The sequence below is a fragment of the Fusarium proliferatum genome (genome assembly GCF_900067095.1).
Source record: "Fusarium proliferatum ET1 genome assembly, contig: FPRO_scaffold003, whole genome shotgun sequence".
In the NCBI taxonomy this organism is placed as follows: domain Eukaryota; kingdom Fungi; phylum Ascomycota; class Sordariomycetes; order Hypocreales; family Nectriaceae; genus Fusarium; species Fusarium proliferatum.
This window is the reverse complement of record NW_022194792.1, coordinates 236,495-261,215: the sequence shown is the minus strand read 5'-3', so window position 1 is coordinate 261,215 and position 24,721 is coordinate 236,495. Positions and strand designations below refer to the sequence as shown.

The following is a 24,721-nucleotide window of genomic DNA, read 5'->3' as shown; positions in this document are numbered from 1 at the left end:
CTTCTATATTACTACGTCGCATAGTATTAGTTCTAGTTTTAATTTTTTTAGGTTTTTTTTTTTTTTTTTTTTAAAAAATTTTTTTAAAAAAAAAAAAAAAAATTTATGTTGGTTTGTGCGCATCGTTTCGTGCTTCTCAGGTTGAGTACCAAGGTCCGTATCGCCTTGTTACTATCCACGGCCTCTTGGCAAGGCTTGTCATAGCTGCGCCTTGTTTCAAGATGCACAACATGGGACAACAACAAGCTAAAAATGGCTTCCATGTCGTTAAGCAGAACGAGGAGCCAAAACCAGTCCTTTTTACAAAGTTGACCTATATATAGCGCCCAGATGGTGTGTACTTAGCTATGAACCCGATTATAGTGTCAGTTTCTCATGTTTTCGAAATGCACTCCTCTGGCGGGGCGTGCATCTACCCTAAAACAAGAAACAGATAGCTGGCCAGCAACATCGCAGGGGAACCAAAAACAGCTTCCTAAATACACAAAACTCGAAAGCAAAAATATCACCTCTGCGGTTGCTGAAAATGGGCCAGAGAAGGTTTGCTATATGTATCCTGTCTCCAGCTAATTACTTTGCCAATTTCCTGTCTCCGCGATCACAATGGCAGTCGTTGAGAACACCTGCGTGAGAAAGAGAGATCGGAGTAATGAGAACTTCAAGAAGAAATGGAGCACACTCAAGAATAACGGCCTCATTATCCACCAGGTTTATAACGCCGAAGTATATGTTTGCATACGCCGTAAAGGCGAAAAGTATGAATTTAAGTCTACTAATAAAGCGTTACCGCTATCTGACGAGGAAAAAGTCGGTGTTACTGATATAATATACTTACTGTAGCTAACAAAGTATGGCAGAATGAAAGCTTCCCGTTACCTGTGCTCGTGACAGCTGAGGATGTTGCACGCCATAGGAACAGTCAAAGTTCAGTGAAGGAACGGGAGCTGCGGCAGGAAAGTAGTCTAGAAGGGCCAGTAAGTAATAGTAGTAAGGAACCCATCATCAGAGCCCGGGGAGGCTCCGAGGCAGAGCTTAAAAAAGAATAGCGCATATATCATGCTTCATCTTAGATGGAACTTTGCATTCCCAATACGATGATGCTTAGAAATCTAAGCGGTGAATGTGTCATATGCGGGTCACAGAAAGCTGGCGACGTTTGTCGCTGTCAATGTCTGGAAGTATTGTTGATGACGCGCTTACCATCCAAAGCCATTGTACGTGGTGCGCTGTCTTCGGCTGACCCATCAGGCGCCTCTGATAAATTTAGCGGTTGATTCACTAATTTTAGCGTGCCTGTTCCGCAGTAGTAGTTAGTATGCCAGTAAAACATTCATATTCTACTACAAACAAGAGCTGTATCCTCTGTTAGTGGGCTTATGTTCCAAGAAACAGAGCAATTGATTCTGTTTTCTTAATTAATGTCTTGTTCCTGGGCACAAATTAATGTTGTTTACGTATTTGGTGACTCATTATGTTCCTGGGAATAATTCGATGCTGTTACATGTTTCACAAGACCTTGGGCTGTTCCCAGGACCAAGACATTGCTGTTTACTTGTTTGACAACCCTTGTATTGTTCCTGGAAACGAATTGATGCTGTTTACATGTTTGGTGGCTCCCAGGAACAAGTAGTAACTGCTTTCAGTATTGCGCAGCTCCCAGGAACAAGTAATAACTACTTTCAGTGTTGCTTAACATTCCTGGGAACAAATCGATACTGTTTACACAATTAGTGCCTCTGTTGTTCCTAGGAAGAAAGTAATGCTGTTTACGTGTTTGATGAACTATGTTCCTGGGAGCAAGTTAGTGCCGTTTTTTGTTTCTCGTTTAAGGATCTCTCGATGCCAGGTACAAGGTCATAGCGTTATGCCAAAAACCTTACATCTACTCGCTAGATCTTATTAGATCATACCCCCAAGCTTGCGGCGGTTACTGGGCCAATATCGTCGTCCTCTGTTGTGGTTGCTTCATCAGACATCTAGAAACCGGCTTTGCTCTCCTGTTTCTTGTATTATGCTCTTCGATTAGTGGAAACACAATTGCGCAAGTGATCAAAGTGGCCGCGTCGATTCGAGTGTACCTAATTATAGAAAATTCTTTAACGATTAATTGGACAGCCTAAGCACCTTAATAATGTCAGAGCGGATGTACCGGGACCAGACCATTTTTCTGCCTTAAGCCAAGACTTGGCACCTCATGGAAAAGGCCACTTTACGCTTTGTAAGTGCCTTTGCAAACCTGCTGATCGTCCAAAAACGCCCACTATGACAACGTTGCTTCAGGCGTTCGGTTCCAGATCCATGAATACCTATCGTGCCGTCCAATTACTACCGAACGACTAATCGATTAAAACGACCAAAGACCTGCGTATCTCGCCACCACGTCTACAACTGGCTCCCTAGTATCCCTCGGGAGTCATCAACGCTGCAGAATTTATGATGAAGGTTGGGGAATCTGATAAGGAGATCAGTACTGAACAAAAGCGGGTTCATCTAGAAGAGCTATGGGACAAGGTGCGCTAAGAGAATGTGGCTGTGGTGGCTGTGGGGGTTGTGAGGGTGTACAGGGAAGTAGTGGTCGTGGGGTTGCTGAGAAGGTGGCATTATTGGTGGTTTCATTAAAACCCCAACCAGAAAAGAGTGTGTCAATCATTGCGTGCTCATCAAGGAGTTCATCCGTGTCTACTCGATGACCTCCTCCGCATTACCCCGAATCATTGACCATCATTGACCATTAGCGGCTGACCCCTTCTTCATCATGAATCAGGTTTGGTCAGCCTGAAGTTCTTTACCGATAACACCCTGGCGCTCAAGTCCCAAATTAGAGCTAACCTCGGGCACTAAAGCGCTCATGGTACAGTATCCGTGGCTGGCGATGCAAGATCGGCCTTCAAACAAGACCAGCGTCGCTAAAGACCGTTCTTGGTTAAGTGACGATTACGTCCCCCTCAATTCTGCTATTGACAGCACGACTGGAACTCCGATTAAAGTTATCGGCATAGGTACGGTCGCTCTTCCCACGAAAACCTCCCCAGCCAGAACCGGTTTACGCTCCCATGGCACCCTCCGTTTGAAGAACGTTCTGCACCCCCCGAGCATCGTCTGCAACATCGTTGAATCACCCGTTCTAGATGATTATGACGTCTTTACTTCGTTTTCCAAACCCTCCTCTGGCTCCCTTGGGGGGAGCTTGTCGGGCTATGTAACACATTATTATTCGAATATCGAAACAAAAGGAGGTCGATGGTATGCTCCCTGACTTCGACTCTTTAATACTTCGACAACATTCTCCAGAGCTTTTGTCCAGGCACCTAAACCTCGATAATGATGGGATTGATACCCTTGTCTTCCGGAAACATTAGATTTAACTGCTTTTTGAGCAACGGCCCGAGTTACGAGTCTGTTTCAGGACTTAGTTGCCGTTGGACGACGGCGAAATAATAACATGGTCAAGGGCACCAGTCAGAAATAGCATAGAATCCGAATAAAGAAGCGTCAACTTGTGCCATGTCTATTTTGGGAGGTATTTTCCAATTCCCGGTTCGCTAGAGCTAACTTCCTATGCCATGCCGAATCAAGCCTAGAAGAAGCTCCATTTGATCTAAGGTTTCGAGAATTTCTGTACTAGATATCGGAGCACAACGATTGATAAGATCATCAGTCATGCATGCAAGGCCCTGGGAGGCTACCCGAATCTATAACCCATGTCAGGTACATATGGAGTTAAGGATGAAAGAAATATTCACCAAGTCAAAGTCACACGCGATCAACTTCGGATGGTTTTCGCAGGCTATCCTGCCTACATGGCTTTTGGAGCCCGTTGCAATGGGCTTGTGGGGAAGGGTTGTCACGTATGACATGCTGAAGCAATAATGGGGGGGGGAATGCTACGGACCCACCAAGAATAAAGCATAAACTATGAAAGAAAAAAATGTAAAGCTCGAAGGGTGATGACTAGGTGACTGAAACCTGAAGAGCTCCTAGCACTTTATAGGACACCTTAACTTTGGCTGTGATCTTGTTGGCAGTGTCGTCTCTCTTCGCTTCACCGAAAGGGGGGTTCAAAGAGAAAAGCAAAGAAAAAAAAAGGCAGGTGACACATTGAGCAAATAAAAATCCGGTTTGGGTCCCCTGTTGTGATAAAATGTTGACGAAGTGGGGTAGGAACCCTGCCGTGTTTCACGGATGGTTTTGTTTCCGCGCCAAGGTCTTGATTGCGTTTTTCAATGACAGATTAATCTACAGTTGAGTTGAAAGGGACGTAATTCGAGACAAAAGATATTCACTCACTGCAATACATGTAATGCAGCTGAAGTGGAATGCGGAGAACACAAAAATGTGATTAGCCGCCTCATACCAATCTGAGGGTGTGATTTGCCAGAGACAAACTCCTTTAGAGAAGTATGTGAGCGCCTTACCTGATTATTTTGGCATTTCCTCAGCGGATGTCGTTGATCTAGCAAGCGGCCGCATTCTTTACTGCGTCTATGAAGACTGCAATTTAGAGAGAGCTTAACGACATTCGGTCGCCACTGGACAGTCACTGAGGAACGCAAAGGATCAGCTCCACCTAACGTCGAAGTTCGTTTTGAAAGGCCTTCCCTCAGGATCTACACTTGGAACCATTTTTTCTGCCTCTTCGTTCCGTGACACGACCCCGACTTGTTGATCACCATGTATAATGATACCGAGCAGAGTCGCCGGCTCAAGAAGCGGGAAATGGATCGCAAGTGCCAGAAGCGGTCGCGTGAGAGGACAAAGAGTCGCATTGCGCAGCTCGAGAGCATGGTTGAAAGTCTACGAAAAAACGACTCCAAGGCGCAGATAGCCTCATTGATGGATCAGCTGGACCAAGTCACAAAGGAAAGGGATAATTTATTATGGGTGCTCGATTCGCTAGGCTCGACTATTCGCCGCCATCTTGGTGACTCGACTACGAGCGAACCTGCTTCAGACACGAGAGCCGAATCATCCACGCACGCATCAGCAAGAGGGCCTACGCCCCTGGTATTGAGGGAAAGAATAATCCCATTCACCACCGCTAACACAAGAGTGTCGTTAGAAACGGCTGGCTCTACAATACTACAAATCCCAATGGACCCTCCCCCAGTCAACGATCCCTTTGCCTACAACGGCTGGAACTACACCGTTAGTAACGAGCCATATCCCATGGCCATGGCCTTTGAACAACTCAATTGCAATGAGGAATGGAGGCAGATCCATGGAACGACAGGAAGACAAAATTAGAGATGTACCATGATCACCTAATTCTCTCCATTGTGGTTCTTCCAGGGGCAAAACTGTTTAATCCAAAGCAAGACGTCACCGTCATTTTCATTTTCATTTTCTGCATCTCTGGAAACAATATCCAAACTTCTGAATTATGGCCAGCCTTCCACACCTTCGGAGACTGACTTTCCTCCCTCTCATCCAGAGAAAAAGCCAGCAATGGAGTGGCCGGGAGCAACGTAGTTGAGGGGCGTGCTCGGTGGTGGGGCGGCGAAGCAAGGGGTTATGACCAGTATTTTAGGACTTGTGTTATTTTACAATATACGACAGGCCTTGGTAAATGCGAACGGACCTTTAGGCCATATTGATTAGCTTTTATGTCCTCCTGCTCAGGAAGTCTTCTCGAGATAGGGCTAAGAATGAGTTTTTTTTATTAGTTTTTTTTCTCTTTTGGATTAGTGGCGCTCAGACATACTGACAAACTGTCAACTCCTCTTAGCGAATTTGTATGAGAAGATCATAAGCGATTGAGGGAAAAGAGATCACAGGTGGGCAATGGCCGGTAACCACGAGAGGAGCCAACTTTTCCAGTTCTGGGCATAGCCGAGACTGTTGGGCCAAGGACATCATTCAGCTATCAACCAACATTCAATCACTTCTCATGTTATACTAATTCATACACGCTTGCAAGAATTTTAGGTAGGAATAAGCAAGAACAATCTGATTGGGCAGAGCTCAGCAACTAAAGGGTGAGGCCGAGCGCTAACCCGCCCCTAACCATCCCTATCCTCCAGTTGGTTATAGAACATAGAGACTGAACAGGGGCAAAGGTAGAGAAACAGCATGTGAAGGGAGAGACAGCATGTGAAGGGAGAGACAGCATGTGAAGGGAGAGACAGTATGCGAAGGGAGAGACAACACTCGAAGATCATCTCGATTGTACGAGTTGAAGTGTGTAGTTGCTTGAGACGGCTCGGCAATACTAGGCTGTTGAAAACAAGTAAACGTCCAATACAACCGAACTCTCCCGACAATTTGACTCGTCTCATCTCAGAAATAGTTTGGTTTTTTATACTCAATTCTAGCCACCCTTTACATAACTGCTGAGACAAGGTTCATTAACAAGGATTACGCTCACTGATTGCAGGTTCTCCAACTCTCTTTTCTGTCACTTTTTTTCTTGGAGCGTCAAGGGTGAGCGTGAGAGATGGTGGAGGCCCGCATCAAATCCCAACCACTCAACGCCGTACAATACCATCGACATTACTCCCCTTCCTCCTCGATGCCCCTCACCGTGACCCCAGCCAGCCCTGTTTCCGTGCAGTAGAATCCACAGTTCTCCACTATCGGGAGCGCCGGCATCTAGTCCGGGCCGCTGTGCTAGTCGGTCAGGTACGGCAACATGTTGGACAAAGTTCAACTGGCATTCCGTTGACATTAGCTCCATATACACTCCATTGACAGTGGAATTGCGATAATCTACGACCTGGTCTGAGCCACCCCAGTATAGTTGACATCCTCTTCCCCAGCCTTTTTGCTTTTTCTGGTATGTCTTCAAAGGAAATACGAGGTATTTAGGACCTAACAGGCTACCCCTAACTAGCTTCCAAGTATCAGACCTACCTGCACACCTGCGATTCTCCAACCCCCCCCCTCCTCTACTCTCTACCATGGCACGTGCCACACGCACATAGCAACAGGGATGCGCTGTTCCACTCCAAGTTTACCAATCAATACACACTCTCGGAGCCTGATATGGAATGGTTGGCTATGATTTGTCGTGAGGATATGTTGTTTGGTAACACATTTTTCTAAGGGTAAATGCCACTAAAGCTATCATTGCGTGGGCTTCGTCCACTTTTCCTTATCAATAACCCTGTCTGTTTGGTTGGTTGCAGTCAGCCATCCGTTGGTTCAAGCTCATTCCGTCCCATGGCGTTTGCTTTTTCCCATCCGGGATTACTGTACTGTTTAGCCATGTTTCTTGGCAATTACAACACTGCATTGTTACGCATTCGCCACTCCGCCTCTGAGACCTGCTTGTTGCCTCGCTTGGCCCCCCCCAACCAACCAAAACGCTCCCTTGACCAAATCCCCCTTGTATTTTATTTTTTGTGCCCTCTTGATTTCTAACCCATTTGCTCTCTGTTCGCATTGAATCCCACTGTGTCCAAGCTCCCTTCCTAGCATCATCCAAATCCCTTCTCCAGTTCAACCGTCGAGGTTCATACCACGACGCTGACTCGGACACGTCGACCGTTACAACGCTACCAGAGATGGATACCGTCCACCCTGCCTACCAACAAGACCCTCTCGGCGACGATATGCAAGCCTACGATGCCTACCCACCCGCGCCTGACGTGAATTTCATGTGTAAAGACCCTTCCGGCATGAATACCTATGGTGCGCTATATCAATCTCATTGGGGACAATGGTGGTCTCCTACTGAAGATGCTTCCTTTGCCGAAGCAATCAACATGACCCCCCCCCCCATGTCTTCGCACGACAAGAGCCCCAGTACAACAACACCTACGATCCAGAAATCTCTACGCGGTGGGACTCTCCTGTTTCCTTCACCCACAGCTATCCTTTTCTATCACCAGTCACCGACCCTAACAGCATAGAGATTCCTGTTGGTGACACCGAGAGCCGTCGCAGTTCCTCACCAACAGAGTCCGACAAGCAAAAACGCAAGCGGAGCACCGCCAAACCAACCGCTACCCTGCCATCGAGACATACCCCAACAAAGGCAATCAAACAAGCTACCCACGCAAAGCTCAAGGGTCGCAGAAGCAAACCCAAGCCAGCTTCTCAACCTACAGAAGAGTCCTCTCCCCAGTCAGACGACGAACTCGACGAGTATAGCAAAAAGTTTAAGGAGAGAAATCGAATCGCCTCCCACAAGTTCCGTGTCAAGAAGCGCGAGGACGCAAAGAAGCTTCAGGCTAACGAGAAGAATATGGAGCAGATCAACCGCAAGCTGTTGAGCTCTGTATCCGACCTCACTCAACAGGCCTACGAACTCAGGGTGAAACTGTTGCAACACACCGACTGTAACTGTCACCAGATTCAGGAATATATCGCCAAGGAAGCCACTCGATACATTCACGACTTAGGCAACGACAAGAAACAGCAGACGACTACACCTCATTCCCCTCGACATTTACGTCATTACCAATAATGTTCTTCACAAAAGCGAATCACTACGTACACCTAAGACATGTGAGGCGATGACCCGAACCCAAACACCGCGATCGGATACGATACAATACGATACGGCCATGACCTGAAGGTCGATACGTTGAAAGATCTCTTTCTACTTCCTAGCCGACTGTACCCTGGTCATGCGACGCCTAACCTTGAGCAACCGTCTTTGTTCCACTTGGAAAGGCGATCGTAGCGTCACGCGATGAACACTTTGAGCATGGACCCGAAAGTGATCCATATTGCGAAATTCGAGGCTTTAATCTTGGTTCTCAGCTCGATAAGCACGATATGTACACATCATCTTCTCACTACGCTGCAACGCCCTCTCGCGCTCGACTAACTGTTGGTCATCGAAATGGTCGTTCCTAACGGTTAGACTGCAGTAAGCAAAGGTGCGTTCCTCCCGGGAGAGCCGCTCATCGCCAATGCAATCTGGGCATTGGCTGGCTTGCACGAGGAGAGGGAATTCTTTGAGGTTAGGTTCAAGCTCACTGTCTGCTTTGGTAGGTTTGGTTTAGATGTTCGGTCGAGCCCTGGCATTTTGCTGGATGTGATGGCGCTTGACCGTCTCGCGTTTGTCGCACAGAGCCACCATGAGCTGGATGGCTTCGACCCTTCGATCCCCTAATTCAAGTTAAGTCCCAAGTAGCTATTCTCTAATAGGTTTGGTAGCAGGGAATGTTTCAATGCCTTCTATTTGCTGTTGTGTTCTACTGCTTGCTTTGCTGCCTTGTTTGGAGGTGCTGTCTGTGATTTTCTAATCTTCATGGCTGCCTCTCCTTCCTCGATCTATCATAAAAGAGCCTATTCTGAATGGCTGGTGTTAGCAATCCGAGGATATCATGCTCCCTGCTATTGACTGAGGCTCGAAACTAGCTACCACAGCAATCCGTCGACATTTGCGCCGCTTCATCTGCCATCACCATGGATGGGATGCTGTATCAATAATAAATCGAAATAAATTTCTTGCTTTGCGCTAGCACTAGAGACGGCCTGATGTTTCTTCACCGATCGCAGATACAAACCAGGAAACATCTATACCATAATCCTTTAGTAACATGCACTGCCATATCATCGTCTGAAGGGAAATAAACTCCCTCCCCGATTCTTCCTAATTTTTAATCGTCGTACCCGGCTCTTGCGGGAAGAAGGTGCTCCAAAGTAATACATTGTCCCCCCATTAACAACAACACACGAGACAATTGTCGCTTCTGTTGTATTCATAATGATGCGCGTTGCGGGATTAGAGAGTTGCACATTGGTAACTTGTGATGGGGGCCAGAACAAATCGTCCTTCGAGGGTCTACCACTGGAATGATTCGTGGGTAGAGTAGAAGAACGGGGACGCCTAGATCGAGCAAGACGAACAGAAGAAGCAGAACGACGCGAACGGGCAGAGCGAGTCGACCGTGGTCGGAATTGACAGAGGAAATAGGCGCCGGGGGCGAGGAGGGGTTACGTGTCGTAGATGCCTTATCATGTCGACCATCACCTGGTCCTGATGCGCTCTGGCGGTTCGTTCAACTTGCTGCGTCGTTGTCCCCATTGTGATGCTGCGTCTTTTGCTGGAAGGTTGTGAGATTCTTGGCAGAAAAGTCTTTCCAACCTCATTTAAATAACGTGAATTACTCTAGAGGCTGGTTCCAATTTCGGACATGAGGACCGAGAACTGTTGGTTCTAAAACCGCAGAATTGGTTAGTCTTAAGAAGAACCAACAGTTGGTTGCATTGCCCCCCTCGGCGGGGTCGTTCATTTCCCTTTGCAAGATGTACGACGGAATTATGTTGTGTTTTCTTGCGAGGGAAAAAATATGTGATCAAAGCCATTACATAGAGAAGCAAGGCTACTGCGTGAAGATCAATACATTGGAGGTACTAGACAACGAATCACCAGAAGAGACCTCGTGTTAACGTAATGGGCCTCAGGCTAGAGTGGGTCTACTGCTAAATGGCGAACTTTGGTTTCTTGGGCTCCCTCCGTCTTGCCAAATCTATTTCTTAACACGCGTGTTTGAGATCACACATTCACGCTGTAGTTTGATTTGCTTTCGGTGAATGGTGCTCTGCGCCCTTTGACACGAGACGAATTGGGCTCCCCTGAAACGATTCGTCCACAGTGTACTCATTCGTGACTTATCGATAAGAGCCCGCTTATTTGCAATGTCCCTAACCAAGTGAGCTTCAGAGTAATTCTAACCCTCTAACATAAGTATTGCACTCTGCAGCTACCCGTCAAGCGCCCCAAACTGGCGAGGATGGTTGTGCTACCCAACTCTCAGCTTTCTGGGACGAGGCCCACGCTCCCCAGACAAGAGCACCACTACTACAAATACGACGACGACGAGAATACGGGGCCATACGATCGTGCTTTTCAACAACACTTGATCGATCATAACATCTTGCCCCCCGGCTATGAGTATCCCGATGGTCACGAACCCTCCGAACCCGATAATATAGATGAGATCCGACAAGCGCTAGAACGACCTCGAGCATCGCTATCTCCGAGCCGGTTTTCGAAAGACGATTTTAAAAGGTTCAAGCGTGCTGATGATCATGCGACAAAGGAGAGCCGTGTCACGGCGTCTGTAATACCCATTATAGAAGGCGACCCTGGGGATACTAGGTGCATCGCCAGCGACATACCTTTCACCAATCTCGATCACTTGACGGATGGATCACTTGTCTGTGCCAAGCCTGATCTCTACCACGGAGCCCGACCCGAACAGTTACATAAAGAAGTACGCCGAGCACTCGACAATCATATTGTTCCCTCGACACAGGATGATCTTCCTGTCCTTCCAAATAACTTTGTCGAAGTGAAAGGACCGGATGGATCGTTGTCCGTGGCAACTCGCCAGGCACTGTACGATGTAACTCTGGGCACTCGGGGCTTCCAGAGCCTTCTGTCTTACGGCGCTACAGAGCCGCATTATGACAATAAAGCTTATGCTCTCACATGGACATATCACGGAGGCACTTTAAAAGCGTATGCCAGTCATGTGCTTGAACCATCGACGCCGGAAGCGCCTCCTGGTTATGCCATGACGCAGATCAAAGGCTGGTCTCTGACAAGTGACCTTGAAACATTTCGACAGGGAGCTACTGCATGTCGGAACGGCAGGGACTGGGCAAAGAAACGACGAGACGAGGCGATTGCAGAAGCTAACGGGAAGGTAGCGGGCATTGAAGCTACGGGCATACCAAGTAAGGTGACAAGACGGATGCCGCAGGGCGATACACTTGACACCAAGAGCTACGATGCAACCAACGTTCCTTTTGCTTTACGATACGAGGAAACGTCTGAAGATGAACTGTAGTAAGATTTTGAGCGCCACACAAAACGCTCATGTTCACCTGAAAAGCCAGTTTCCGCCACTGTACTCGGACAGGAACAAGCCAACCTAGATCAGCAAAGCAAAGATAGTGTATCAGCATCTCGGCCGAACGCTTTTAGAGACGCGAGACGGTTCAAACTTATCCTGACGAAGCAAACACAAGATAAAGAGCATGACGGCGCTAAGGAAGCATGAGAATGATGTTTTGTCGGTCAAGTACAATCTTTTTAGGCGAGTCTGGCAGACGAGGCTTGATGCTTGACTTTAAATGAGCGTGTCCGACATGCCAAAACGTACTGTGATAGTGAATGTAACATGATACTAAACGTGCTAGACGAGCAGCTACTGTGTGTATGATTCGACATACTGTCTCAACTTCTCTGTGGTGACATCATACGCTATCCTCAAAGTTGACCTACGATACAATGAGCTACCGCGCATCCCAGGCAATTAAGCTCCTAAGCCTGCCATTATGCCATATCCATTAAAGTTCCTCAACAACGAGCTTACAATCTTAAATACATTCCTGCCATGTGCCTCTCTCCCTCTGCAAAAGCTCACGAGACATTGAATCTAGGCTCTCAGCTATCCTAGATCGCAATGGCCAGCCTTGCATCCCTCGCATAGGTCCCTCTCATGTTCACCAGTAAACTCTCCCGAGTAATGAGGCGGGTCCAGCTTTATTCCACTCCATTTCTTGATGCGATATGCTACCCGATCCGCGTATGATTTCTCATCTAGAAAGGGTTGACTGGTGCTATTACATGCTTTGCAATGCTGGTTGTAAACTCTGGCATTGTATCGCTTGTTGTCGTACATTCGAATCGTAATAGCAATCTTCTTGCTCGACCAACCATTGGTTGCACATTTGCGGTTATTACAAACGAACCTGCCCATCACGTTTGTGTCATATGATTTGATGCATGTGCTGTCATCGTCGACATTGTGAAATCGGAAGCGGAGGTTGTCCTTAGAAAGTAGGCGCGATACTTTTCTATGCAACTGGGGGTACATAGACCACCTCCAGGAATTAATACGCGGCATGATACAATAATAGATCAACAGTGAGGGAAGAAGAAGAGAGTATGAAGCAGATGAGAAGACAAGTATGTCGCAAAACAAGTGTACTCCTGCCTCCATGCTGCAATTGTTGAAGCCCATGATGATGCGGGAGGCCCACCAAACGCCACTCTTCGTGCCGGACACCGACAAGCAGGCCTAAATCTCGATGCCTGACCAAGAGCTGCTTCTCGCCCTGAAATTATGAGCTTAAGCTGAAAGTGGTTAACTTGCACATCCTCTGCGCTGATTTTGGCGATTCTGTTAACATACAAATGGGAGGGAAAAGCTCTTGGTCGAGATCCTGATTCGCGAAGTTTGAGGCATGTGACTGAAGGATGCCTTAAAATAATTAGGATGTACTGACTTAGTTGTATTGGTAGTAGGATATACTCGTACAATGTCTTTTTTGTACTAGGCTGTTGTTTATACCAGGATAATCATATCAGTATCCCCCCCGGTTCTAACCAGACTACCATTTGTACGGCTCGAGGTGGAGTAATACAGATTTTGTACCAGTCGCATCGGAATGATCCATTTCCCCATACTAGTCCATGGAATCAAGTAGACTAGTATATCCTCTATACTGGTCCTGGCTAACTACTCGACTGGTCGATTCATACCGCCATACACTTCGACCAGGATATAAAGGGCCGCAAACTGACCCTGTTCGACCAGTACACCATCCCAACCGTTCCAACGGCTTTCTCCTACTAGTCCACCCATGACGGGTACGTCATCCACTACCGAATCGACAGTTCTCCCCTACTAGTACATCCGTGACGGTCCATTCCTACTTGACGCCTGAATGCAATCTCTAAGGATAACCCTGCTACTTCGGCGGTCGGTTTAATCCAGTCCTTAGTCGCTAAATGATGATAACAAGCAGTGTACATTCAGCCGGGTCTCCCCTGGTTTTTATTGGAAAGAAAATCACACCCTCTAGTAAGCCATTAGTATTGAAGAACCATCGTTTTGCATTGACTTGCGGCCCGAACTATTGTACTGTCCTAACATCTGTGCTGTGATATTATGAGATATCCTAAAAACTGGTCCAGTACACAATGTATTATCTCATAACCTGGCCTGGCATATTGCAAGGTCCCAAAACTGAGGCCTGTTGTGTTGCAGCCGGTTTGACGGTCAATTCCGTGGCCCAAAGAGTCTCGTGTTAGATGCGACAAATTGGAACCTCATATTTAGATAAGCAAGCGCCTGAAGTTTAGCTGCTCAAGTATAACATAGCTCCCGAAACAGCACCCATGACTTGGAGGGCGCAAAAGGTGCATCCGCAGACGCGCCGTGAAGTGAGCGTGCATTCCTCCCTGTGCAAGGGCAGGCAGGTCTTGGCTACGCGTGCAGGGCAATTCGCCTACTACAAACAGGGAGAAAAAAGAGCCAAGTTCTAGGGGACCAAAACAGGTCCCCTGTGGATAAATTTGGCATGTCCTTGTGACGCCATCCACTAAAGTCATGCCGCCAAATTTAGCGCAGCGGTTCCTGAGCTAATCTGGCCCATTGGCCTGTATGCAGATCAGACACCAACCCAGTGAGCCAGCTTCTCCGTCCCAGTTCATGTGCTCTGTCTGACACGTGCGCCTCTGATCTAGATGTAAGCCCAGTTCAAGGCCGTGTAAGGCAAAATTGGGACCCGAATTAGCGGCTAGCCGAAGTCGTCGAATAATCATCGTCTCGGAAACTTTGCCAATAAAGTCCGCTCGAGAAAGACGACGAATCCCAATGTAGGAAGACTCGATGGCGGGGATTTTCCGAGAATTTCGAGCAAACGCCTCTAGCGAATTTTCGCTGGCATAGTATGCTCCAGGTTTTCGAATAATCCTATCTGGCGATTATTCGAAGACATCGATAAATCCTAGGCTAGGAAATATCTTGTCCGACGAATGATCGCCAACAGGGTCTGTTCTAAACTTGCGTATAACCCTTCTGAAGGAAATGCCACCAAAGAAGTTTATACGAGAATATCGACGAAACCCGGCTTAAGAATTCCGCTACTGGCCAAGCAGCAAGACGGTGCTCTGCAATAAGATACCTTAAGGCAAAATGAGTTAGGGACGCAAGTTGAAGGCTGCCATAAGCACCGACCAGTCAGAGAAGGCGACAAACTCACCAGGCGACCAGGTTTCGTAGCGGGATATGCGGGAAAACCTGGTAGAATGCGACGTGTCAGCCATGCGAAGCCACATCGAATCACGTCGAGCCACGACCTAGATTCATGCACCGCCCCAGGCATCAGTTTGTAAATCACAAATAAGAGTCCTCTCATGCTCATTATCATCTCAAAACGCTATACAAAAGGGGCCATCTTCCAAACTAGTACTTTACTACTTTTTGCTCTCATTCGAAATGCCTTCTACGATCTATATGCAAGATGTCGAACGCCAGGTCGACCCACAGGAGTCCAAAGACATGCCCGACTTGCGAGAACGTGCGGGGCAAGGCTGTTTCCTCTGCTTAGAGAGCCACAACCAAGGACAGTACGCTATTCTTGTACCATGCCGAAGATCGACGAAGGCCAGCCGCATTATCGGATGTACTAGGAACTGGGACTGCACTGGCGATCCGAAACCAATATACGAGGAGACATTGCCTTGGGACAGTGCTTGCGAATCTGATGACGAAATCTACCAGAGATTAATTGATACATGTTATCAGCATCTGGGTTGGTGGAAGAGATGGTTGCCTTACTTCGGAATCACCGAAGTGCTGGAGGTAAACGTAAGCTTCAATACATCTTGTTAGAGCTGAGATTTGACGATATTAGAAACATAGTTTCAATTTGCCGGTTTTGTCGAGCCAGATGGTCGTTGCCCCATTCGCATGAACCCAATCGACCTCAAAACTGTCTCAGAAGAATGTGAAAGGATAATAGCAAGGCATCCGACCGATCCGTACTTCGATCTCAACGATGCATGCTTAAACGACTCTCAGCATAGTGAACAATGCCTGATTGGTATGCAGGAATGGTCCCAGCCTTGTATCAAGGTCGAAGCAGAGGAGGCAGAGCAGCGTCGTAAGCGGCTTCTGTTCCTGTCTCATCTAAAGGAGTGTGCCCGAAACCCAGCAAGAGCCAATGGGCTGTATACGCTAGAAGGTTTAGCGCAAGAGAGCTGCATCTACGACATCAAGTATGTATAGCGTCTTATTTCATCCTTTCCCTCTCGAGAAATCATATTCTGACTTCCTTAGGGGTTCGAGCCAAGTCGTATTGCCTCTTTCATATCAAAAGTTCCAGGGAACAGCCTGGATGAGAGGCATACACTTCATTTTAGGATGGCAGACCGACCGAATGCATATAGAATTGCCGTTCAGAGTCTCATGTGCTTGGTTTGGAATTGCCTCCATTTGGCTCAGCCTAGTACTCTGGAGGGGGGTAGGGGGAGATTGGGGGACTGCTTTTGCATTCGCGCAAGTTGTTGCAGCATCCGTTGCGATCATCGTTACATATGTCCGATCGTAGATGGTTTGAAAGTAGCTGCTGGCCACAGACCAAGTCAGCGAAGAGGATGAAGTAGTTCTTAATGATTTTGATTAGGGGGTTACTAATACTGTAAGCCTTCCGCGCTACAAAGGAAGCACTCAAAGCTGCTTGCTGTATTGATTACCTCGGTCACGCCTCCGCTACTACTAAAGAAAAACCTTACTCCTTGCTCCATAATCCATTCTGATTATCCCCTCACAGCACCCATAAGCTTCCCTCTACTAGTAGTAGGCCTAGGCTGATTCGCTTACAGAGATAATCAATCTACCTTCTCTACTAGTAGATAGAAGCAAACCTACCTCTTATTGTACCTTGCTACTAGTAGGCAAATAGTAATGCCATCTGCTTTATTACGTTGCACATCAGCTACTAGTAGCCAGCCAATGTGCTGACCCCCATAAGCCGTTATCTTAGTTCCTAAAAAGGGTTGCAGGGTAATGGGTAATCTGGTTCTGCTACTAGCAGAGGGAAGCTTATAAGGATAATGAAGCATTCCTGGGCTTCCTCCTACTAGTAGAGGAATGCTTACGGCCTACGGAGATAATCAATCTGGCCCTTCTACGAGTAGACAAAAGTTTAGGGGATAATCAAACATGCCGATTCATCTCGCTACTAGTAGCTGAAAGTAATTCCTCTTACTTCATTACGCCTCCGCTACTGGATAATCGTTAATCTAGCGCTGCTGCTAGCAGAGGAAAACTTATGAGGATAAACAAATATTCTTCCTTACCTTTTTGCCTTCCTGCTGCCAGTATCTACTTTGCGCTCTCTTACTTCATGCCACCTCTGTCTGCTACTGCATGTACTAGCAGCGTGTCATTATGCTGACTAAGGATAGAAACGTTTCAAGAAGGTAAACCTTTTCATCATGAGACGAATTTGATAATCAAGATTATTGACGATGTCGCTTATGTAACATAGTACTGGTCACGAACTCGAATAGCGGCATGGAGATGCCAGTAACCCCTCTTTGTGATTCAAAACATTAGCGTACTGGTAAGCTGGATCAGAGAAGCGGGGGCGTAAGTGCCTTTACAATACCAGCAACCGTAGAGGCGCATCCGCACTATTTGCTGGTACGCACGGTCCTGTTCCACGTAAAATACCAGTAACCACGTATCTCAGAGTAGGGCGCTTACTAGTATGAATGATACAGGAAAGGGAAAAGTTACCAGTAATTAAGCATTGTACTGTTACTGGTGAGATTAAGCTACAGGTAACCCCACCCTTGTGAATACTGGTAACGAATTGTGGCTGGTAATAGCAAAGCCGTGATTACTAGTAATGATGGCTTGACAGTAACGTAAGGTGCTCACCTTACTGGTAATTTACGTAGCCGCTGGCGAGATCTGACCAGTAACCAATACGAGGCCTACTTACTGGTAACGTGGCGGGCGATGGCAGTGCGTCTCAGGGTTTACCAGTACTGTAGGCCTAAACTTAGAATAAGTTACCAGTAACGGCCGAAAATTAACATCACTAGTGCTTAAATAGAGACCTCAGATACCAGTCACGAATTGCTTAACGTATGGCGTAAGCTTCTAGAGTGGAGAACGAAGTCCAGTACGTCAATTTCTTGCTCGCTCCAGTTTTGCGCGGTTACAAAGGTGTCGGCTGCCAGTAATCCCTCATCACAAGACACGGCAACCCCACCCTGACATCCGCTAGACTTTGGCGCTTATGGGTAGGTTATATTTAGAGCAAGCAGCTGTCAAATCAGGTCAGGCTGTTCCTTCAACACCTACCAGGTCATGAGCACGCGAGACAACTTCTGCCATTTCAGAGAAACAAGTTCTTCAGGCCCTACAGAGTGGATGCAGGTAGAGGTCCAAGGAACATGGTAGGCGTACTACCCTAGTTTGAAAGAAACTGTTTTTGAGCCGTCTTTAATAAAAATTGGGGCCATGCGATGCCTACCACGTTGTTAATCATGGTGTCTATCATGGTGTCTATCATGGTGTCTACCGTGATGGGTACCTCGGGGATTTCACGGGAACAATCAAGGAGGATGATCAAGGGCCCATTTATTTTGCTATCTCTTAACCAGCCACAACCATCATCAACACAGCCTGCATAACGACCACCATAACGACCACTATCATAGCCACCACAGCCACGACCATAGCCTCTACTGCCATATAGATTACGTGTCAACGGCGTACCATGTCCCTTAGCATTTCTAAGTGGACCCTCTTTTCTGCGGCATCAATCTCTTTCCCCGACTCTCCAACCCGCGTCATGTATTCTGCAGCCTGGATGAGTTCGGCGGGGTACCTGCCGTAAATTTCGTCTGCAAGTTCATCCAAAGTCTTGTTGGATACATTCAAATCTCGACTTGTGAGGCGTGAATTAATTATAATTTAACTTTTCTTTTTGTTCGGGGCGGCTACCTACATAATCCGCTCTGCTTTTGCAGTGTGAGTAATAATGAGAAGTGGTGCATTCCTTGCGAGACTCGCCAGCCGCTTGTGGATACGCCGACGCCAAAATGCCTGACGTCGAGCGACGGTCCTTCCTTGAGCTGAACCGAGAGCGCTAACAAACATGTCCATCGTGATGCTGTCAGCCCTCTTTCCGAGGACGACCCTGCCACTTCGACGGTCGGATTTTACCCGGCTTTGTAAAGAATTCATTAACCGTACCAATTGAACCGAGGCGAGTCTCGAAAGCGCTACATCTGTGTTCTCAGATTCTTCTGCCAAGTCTTGAAGTACAAGGCTGATGCGGGGGTCATTGGATGCCATACTGGACGGCAACGTGGACTTTTGTAGCATGCCCACCCAAACATCGTAGATTGACTCTAAGTTTTCTATGAAAAGATTCCTGATGTTGTTTGAAACCAGGCCCTCTGCAAGCACCGTAATCGAAGGCTTTGATTCGCTCTTGTGTATGGATGTACTGGCTGGCACATCACTCATCGGCTGGGCGATTGACATGCTGACGAAGACAGAGAATCGCCTGGATGTGAGAGAGTGTGATGGGATATCTTGAGGTTTTTATCTCTAGCAATCTTTGCACTTTCGGCTTGGACGATGGGTGTTGAAGTATGCTAAAAGACACAATCAAATATTAAATTTAGTCTCCCCCAATATTAGTTCTATCACAAAAAGCGACCGGCGCCAGCAGAAACCATGTCTCTGCTCAATAACCGCGCATCATTGTTGACTCAAATTTAAGATCAGGGGGATGATCATTCCACTCGAAAGTTCCATTAGCTTTGATACGCTCCAGAAGCGCCAAAATCCTGTGCCAGCCCCACCACCGTGTTCAACCGCATGGAACAGGAACGAGAAGCATGAACGAGAAACGTACAACTGTACAAACATAATTCTGCCAACGTCGTTGTTCGTTAGTACCTGAAAACTTCATCTTGAAGCGCCTGCCATACTCACTATTGAAGACCTGCTTCAATGTTCTTTATGATGGGTATTGTTGGCCTCGAGCTGTATGTAGCATTTCTGCCTTGCTTTGGTGCAGGGGGCAGGGGGCAGGGAGCAATTAGGTGGCGGCCCAGGGGAAGGAGGAAGCTGATTTAAGGACATGATAAAAGTATCAGAGGCCAATCCGAGTAAAATGTAAAATAATCACGATCTTTCTTGATAGAGATCATCGTTGGTGACAGGAGTCAGCATCATGAGTTTATATACCCATATCCTTTCTTCGCGAGAATGCATAGGAACTCTATAGCCATCACGAACCTGGAAAAGGGACTAGGTAGCATCGTACACTCAGTCTGGCCCAACCCCGATGTACATCGGGGTCATGGCCGCCGCAGTGAAATCATTATTGATGATGAACAGTTTAGGTCTTTCATGAAGTTTGCAAATATATAGATGAAAACACTATACTGGACTATTTTCTAGTCAGAAACTCTTTACACTCGCTTTCCATTGTCAGTCGTTGTTGACTGCGCCTATAACTCCACATCTATTGTGAAGGCTATTCCGTGACCATCTTGCGACACCTAACCTTGCGCAACCGCCTTTGCTCCACTTGGCACGACGACCGCAGCGTCACACGATGGACCGTCTGAACATGGACCCGAAAGTGATCCATGTTGTGAAACTCAAGATCTTGACCTTGGTTCTGAACTCGACAAGCAGGGTGTGTACACACCATTCTCTCACCACGTTGCAGCGCTCTTTCACGCTCGACTAAGTGTTGGTCATCGAAGTGGTCGTTCCTGACAGTCGGACGGCAGTACGAAAAAGTACGCTCCTCGAGGGAGAGCCGCTCGTCGCCGATGCAGTCCGGGCATTGTCCGGCTTGCATGAGGAGAGGAAATTGATTGAGGCTAGGCTCAGGCTCACTGCCCGCTTCGCTAGGTTCGGTTTTGATGTGCGGTTGAGCCTGAGCCTTGACATTTTGCTGGACGCGATGACGCTTGACCGTCTCGCGTTTGTCGCACAGAGCCACCATGAGTTGGATAGCTTCGATCCTTTGTTCGAGAACCTGATCCTCCGTGAGACCATCCGGCTGATGGCAAAGAATATTTGCTAGCCGGTCGCGTTCTGGTATATGCACATCGATGACAGGTTCTGTGTACTCCTCCTCTTCCTCGCCCCGTGCCTGCTGCTCAATGTCCCAAGTGGGACGGTGGTAGAAGTAATCCTCGCGGTATTCTTTGACGACCTGCTTTTCGCGGTACGCCCTCTTCGTTCGGATTTTGTTGGTGAGCTGTCGGATCTCGTCCTCGTTCTCATGGCCTTCGATGCGGTACTTGCCCCGCTTCAATTGTGCGCGTTGTTCTTCGAGCTCGACGATTTCCGGGTCTGGTGCCAGGTTGGCCCAGACTTCGTCGGGCACCATGTCTGCCGTAGCTCGAGGATCGCGCGTGAGGCTGACGTGTGCGAACAGCCGAAACAGCTGGCTCTCCTTCTCTTCTTCTAGGAACGCGTTCTGGAGGTCGAAATTCGCAATCTCGTTGAGGTACGCGCTTTGAAAGGTCATAAATCGGGGATCTTGGCGCATCATCTGATCGCGAACGGAGTCGGGTGCGTCTCCTGTGAAGAATACCGTCAGTAAAGGGAACAATGATGGCATGGCGACAAACCCGGCATTTAGGGGACATGTGCTATTCAGATACGCACCGTTAGCCGCGTTGCCAGCGCCTCTCCTAGCGAACCTAGGTGTCCATTTCCTTTCATGTCCCGAGTCAAGACTCTGTTGACCTATGTCGTCTCTGAGCTTGGAGTACAGCATGGCCTCATCAGCAGAGAGCTCCGTGCCACGATATCGGCGAAAGATTGGAGTCTTTAACATAGACTTCTTCCATCGGAGCGGGATACAGTGCTTGAAGCGCGGTGGCTGCGATCCGAATATAACGGCTGCATCTGTCAAGCTCGGAGCATCGAATGCATTGTCGTGGAGAGCGAGAGCAAGAATCGTGGAAACAGCACAGAAGAGCAACTTTCTCGTGGGTGTGAAGTAGAAAATGGTACTGCAGCGATTGTTAATATACAGAACGCCCGAGTGCTCACCGTTTGGGACAACAAGCACGAGAAACTTACGGCTTGGGCTTGTTGTCAGCGCCTTTATGATGGACGAACTTAATGGCCATGGCTGGCATGCATCGTTCAGTGGCCGGGTGTCGAACGATCATCATCTGGATATCCTCGTAGCAGAGGGCCTTAGGGCGCCCCCGTCCCACAGTCTCTTGGCAGAGAAGGCCATTAAGAACCTTGGACTGTTCATCCGTAGGGGCTGCCTGCTCTTCACTGCTCGCTGAAGAAGACGACTGGACTGCATTCTGACCAAAAAGTTCTTGGATGGAACCGTCCTTTGGCTTCTGACGCTCACCATCTACCAGCTCGGCCGGCCGTGCGCCGGTATAGCACAGGAGTTGGTAGCACCCAGCGAGGTTGATGCGGTGCCGTTCGCCTGGGAAGACGGTTGTATCGTATGCGATGTTAAACGTCAGGATGACTCGTAGGTTATCGACATTGAGTACCGGCTTGCCATCGATGTTCGGTGGGCGGTGTCCGAATCGGGGGACGAGTACGCTGCGATAATACTGGCTGCCTGTTACTAGAACTCAAGAATGGGCCCAAGCAGTGCTCTGGTGTACTGCTACAGCCAGGCAGAAAGGACTTCCCGACATACCTTGTACACTTCCTTGGTGTCGTTCCGATCCATATACTGGCCATTTACCGTCGTGTAAAGCTGTTGGAACTGGCGAATGTATTCGTGTCCGCTGCCCCATGATGTGATCTTGTATCGCTCGCAGATATAGAGGAGGAAGTCCTGCGTCGTCCCGCGGTCGAGGTTCTCAAGCGTCGCCTTCCACTCGCCGACCTTCATGTCAGCGCAGTAGCTGTGCGGGAGGAGGTCAGTACACGGAAAAGGTTGCAGAGAAGCGACGGGGACTCTTCCACACACCGCCGCCATTTGTTAAAGATACCGCTGACGTTGATCTCGGTTTGCTCCGAGTATCTGGGCTTGATGAAACGCACGTTGCCGAGCTGCGCGCGGTGAGCAGCGTGCTCTTCCACCGAGAGTGTGGGTTTCTGCTTTGCGGCTCGATTCCGTGCTTGTCGGGCATTGAAGCGCTCGAGGAAAGATGCATGGATTTGGTGCAGACCATTTCTGGCCGTAGTCGCGCTGGTGGTCATCGGGTTGCTTGGCATTCAACGAAGGTAAGCAGACTGGTGATCAATAACAGCTGCGAGAAATGGAATGAGAGTGAGGGCCAGTGAAGAAAGTGAACGAGAGGGAGAGCAGATCGATGAGGGACCTAAAGGTGGTCCATGCCGCCATTTATGGTCCAAGAAGTTCATGGCATGCTTGCGAGGGTCGACCCCGGGCGGCAAGTAATAAACTCAACATTGTCAGCATGTAAGCAGCAGGAGACACAAAGAGCACAAAGGATGCTGAAATTAGACGCCCAGTCGCTGATGGAGGGGGGACCAAAATGGGGATGCGTGTCTTTTCCGCAGCGGCCCTGGCACGTGCAGGGGATCTGTGCGCCAGGGGTTGCGCAGGTATATAGTACCTGTCTTCTCCTCTTGTCGCTCCCTCCCCCGCACTGCTGATGCCTCCAAAAACAGCGACACATTCCGCCCAAAATGGAGGCACCAACAGCGCTTTCTCTGTTTAAGGAGTAATATATTATATTTAATAAGTAGTTAATTTACTATTTCCTTAATATTATAATACTAAAAGGGAAATCCTTATAAATTTAGGTCTAAAATATACTTAACTATAACCTATTTCTTTTAATTATTTAGTTTTTAATTATTAAAGATATAATTAATATAAGCCTAATAACCTTAAGATTAATAATAAAATATATAAAAGGGGACGTTATAAAGAAATGCAGCTTATTATAGATTTAATTTTAAGTCTTCCTAATAGGTATAACGGTTAGAGTTTTAAACAGGAAAACTAGTCCATATTAGGTTTATATTTACAGATTGCATAAGGCATTATACTAAGTATGTTAGTTTTAGGTTATATCTCTTAATAGTTAATAATATAGATAAAGCTTATTAAGGTAAAGAAGTATTATTAATAGCTAATAAGCTAAGTTCTATTTAATACTAAATAAATATATATATATATATTATAGTGGCTTACAGTATAGTAAGCCAGGCTTATAGTAAGTTATAAGTTAAATTATAAGCCTGATATATAGCTTATAATAGTTATCCCTTAATATATTATAAGTTAGGTATTAATTAATTAAAAATAGTAAAGAACTATATAATATAAGTGCCTTTCTTAAGTTAGGTTATAATATAATCTCCCTCCCTTTATTAGTCTTATCCTTAAGGCCTATATTACCTATTTCTCTTTTTGCATTATCCTTATAAGTATAACTTAATCCTATAATCCCCTTATTTTAATACTAACAGTATATTAAAGTCTAAAGCTACTTATAATCGCTATATATAAGTAACTTTAATTAAAAATACCGGTTTTCTTATTATACTATATAGCTACTATAAACCTTAAAAACTGCAGTATTAGGCCTTACCTAATTATAAATACTGCTCCTAATATACTTATTATAGCTAAAAGTATAATAGAAAAGGCATTACTTCTATTAAAGGTTTACAGTTATTTCCTTTTTCTTATATAATTTTACTAACTGCTATAGCTAATTATTTTACTGCTAAAAAGCATTATCTTAAAAAGGAGAAAGAGGTAGTTAAAACTAAACTGCTAAACTTATAATAGTAGGTAAATAAGTATTTAAGTTACCTAATATATTTATATTATTAAAAGTAATAGTTAAATAAGTATAGTTCTAAGATACTCTATTAAAATATAGTAACCCTTAATAAGCTTAAGGCTATTAAGAATACTAAGTTTTTTACTGTTATAAAGATATAGCTAGTAGGCACTTTTAATATTATTAATTAAAATAAGATTTTCCTTATTAATATTTTTAATA

At 46.7% G+C, this 24,721-nt stretch overlaps 8 protein-coding genes across 8 annotated transcripts; 6 read left to right on the top strand and 2 right to left on the bottom strand.

Moving 5' to 3' along the window:
• Window positions 1–603: 603 nt before the first annotated feature.
• FPRO_07119 (uncharacterized protein) lies at window positions 604–840 on the top strand (the record flags this gene model as incomplete). The annotated part of the gene is made up of 1 exon (XM_031227891.1): window positions 604–840. One exon carries the CDS (start codon window positions 604–606, stop codon window positions 838–840), a length of 237 nt encoding a protein of 78 aa, XP_031078283.1.
• Window positions 841–3,548: 2,708 nt separating this feature from the next.
• Window positions 3,549–3,857, bottom strand: FPRO_07120 (uncharacterized protein; the record flags this gene model as incomplete). The annotated part of the gene is made up of 2 exons (XM_031227890.1): window positions 3,549–3,692; window positions 3,744–3,857. The coding sequence occupies 2 exons, from the start codon at window positions 3,855–3,857 to the stop codon at window positions 3,549–3,551; spliced, it is 258 nt and encodes an 85-aa protein (XP_031078282.1).
• Window positions 3,858–4,671: 814 nt separating this feature from the next.
• On the top strand, window positions 4,672–5,244 carry FPRO_07121 (uncharacterized protein; the record flags this gene model as incomplete). The annotated part of the gene is made up of 1 exon (XM_031227889.1): window positions 4,672–5,244. One exon carries the CDS (start codon window positions 4,672–4,674, stop codon window positions 5,242–5,244), a length of 573 nt encoding a protein of 190 aa, XP_031078281.1.
• A 2,258-nt stretch (window positions 5,245–7,502) lies between these two features.
• FPRO_07122 (uncharacterized protein) lies at window positions 7,503–7,850 on the top strand (the record flags this gene model as incomplete). Its single annotated transcript, XM_031227888.1, has 1 exon — window positions 7,503–7,850. The coding sequence occupies one exon, from the start codon at window positions 7,503–7,505 to the stop codon at window positions 7,848–7,850; it is 348 nt and encodes a 115-aa protein (XP_031078280.1).
• Window positions 7,851–8,185: 335 nt separating this feature from the next.
• FPRO_07123 (uncharacterized protein) lies at window positions 8,186–8,407 on the top strand (the record flags this gene model as incomplete). The annotated part of the gene is made up of 1 exon (XM_031227887.1): window positions 8,186–8,407. The coding sequence occupies one exon, from the start codon at window positions 8,186–8,188 to the stop codon at window positions 8,405–8,407; it is 222 nt and encodes a 73-aa protein (XP_031078279.1).
• Window positions 8,408–10,688: 2,281 nt separating this feature from the next.
• FPRO_07124 (uncharacterized protein) lies at window positions 10,689–11,750 on the top strand (the record flags this gene model as incomplete). Its single annotated transcript, XM_031227886.1, has 1 exon — window positions 10,689–11,750. The coding sequence occupies one exon, from the start codon at window positions 10,689–10,691 to the stop codon at window positions 11,748–11,750; it is 1,062 nt and encodes a 353-aa protein (XP_031078278.1).
• A 3,441-nt stretch (window positions 11,751–15,191) lies between these two features.
• On the top strand, window positions 15,192–16,305 carry FPRO_07125 (uncharacterized protein; the record flags this gene model as incomplete). Its single annotated transcript, XM_031227885.1, has 3 exons — window positions 15,192–15,563; window positions 15,618–15,973; window positions 16,035–16,305. The coding sequence occupies 3 exons, from the start codon at window positions 15,192–15,194 to the stop codon at window positions 16,303–16,305; spliced, it is 999 nt and encodes a 332-aa protein (XP_031078277.1).
• A 3,960-nt stretch (window positions 16,306–20,265) lies between these two features.
• Window positions 20,266–22,937, bottom strand: FPRO_07126 (uncharacterized protein; the record flags this gene model as incomplete). The annotated part of the gene is made up of 4 exons (XM_031227884.1): window positions 20,266–21,766; window positions 21,837–22,339; window positions 22,429–22,639; window positions 22,705–22,937. The coding sequence occupies 4 exons, from the start codon at window positions 22,935–22,937 to the stop codon at window positions 20,266–20,268; spliced, it is 2,448 nt and encodes an 815-aa protein (XP_031078276.1).
• Between the last annotated feature and the right edge of the window lie 1,784 nt (window positions 22,938–24,721).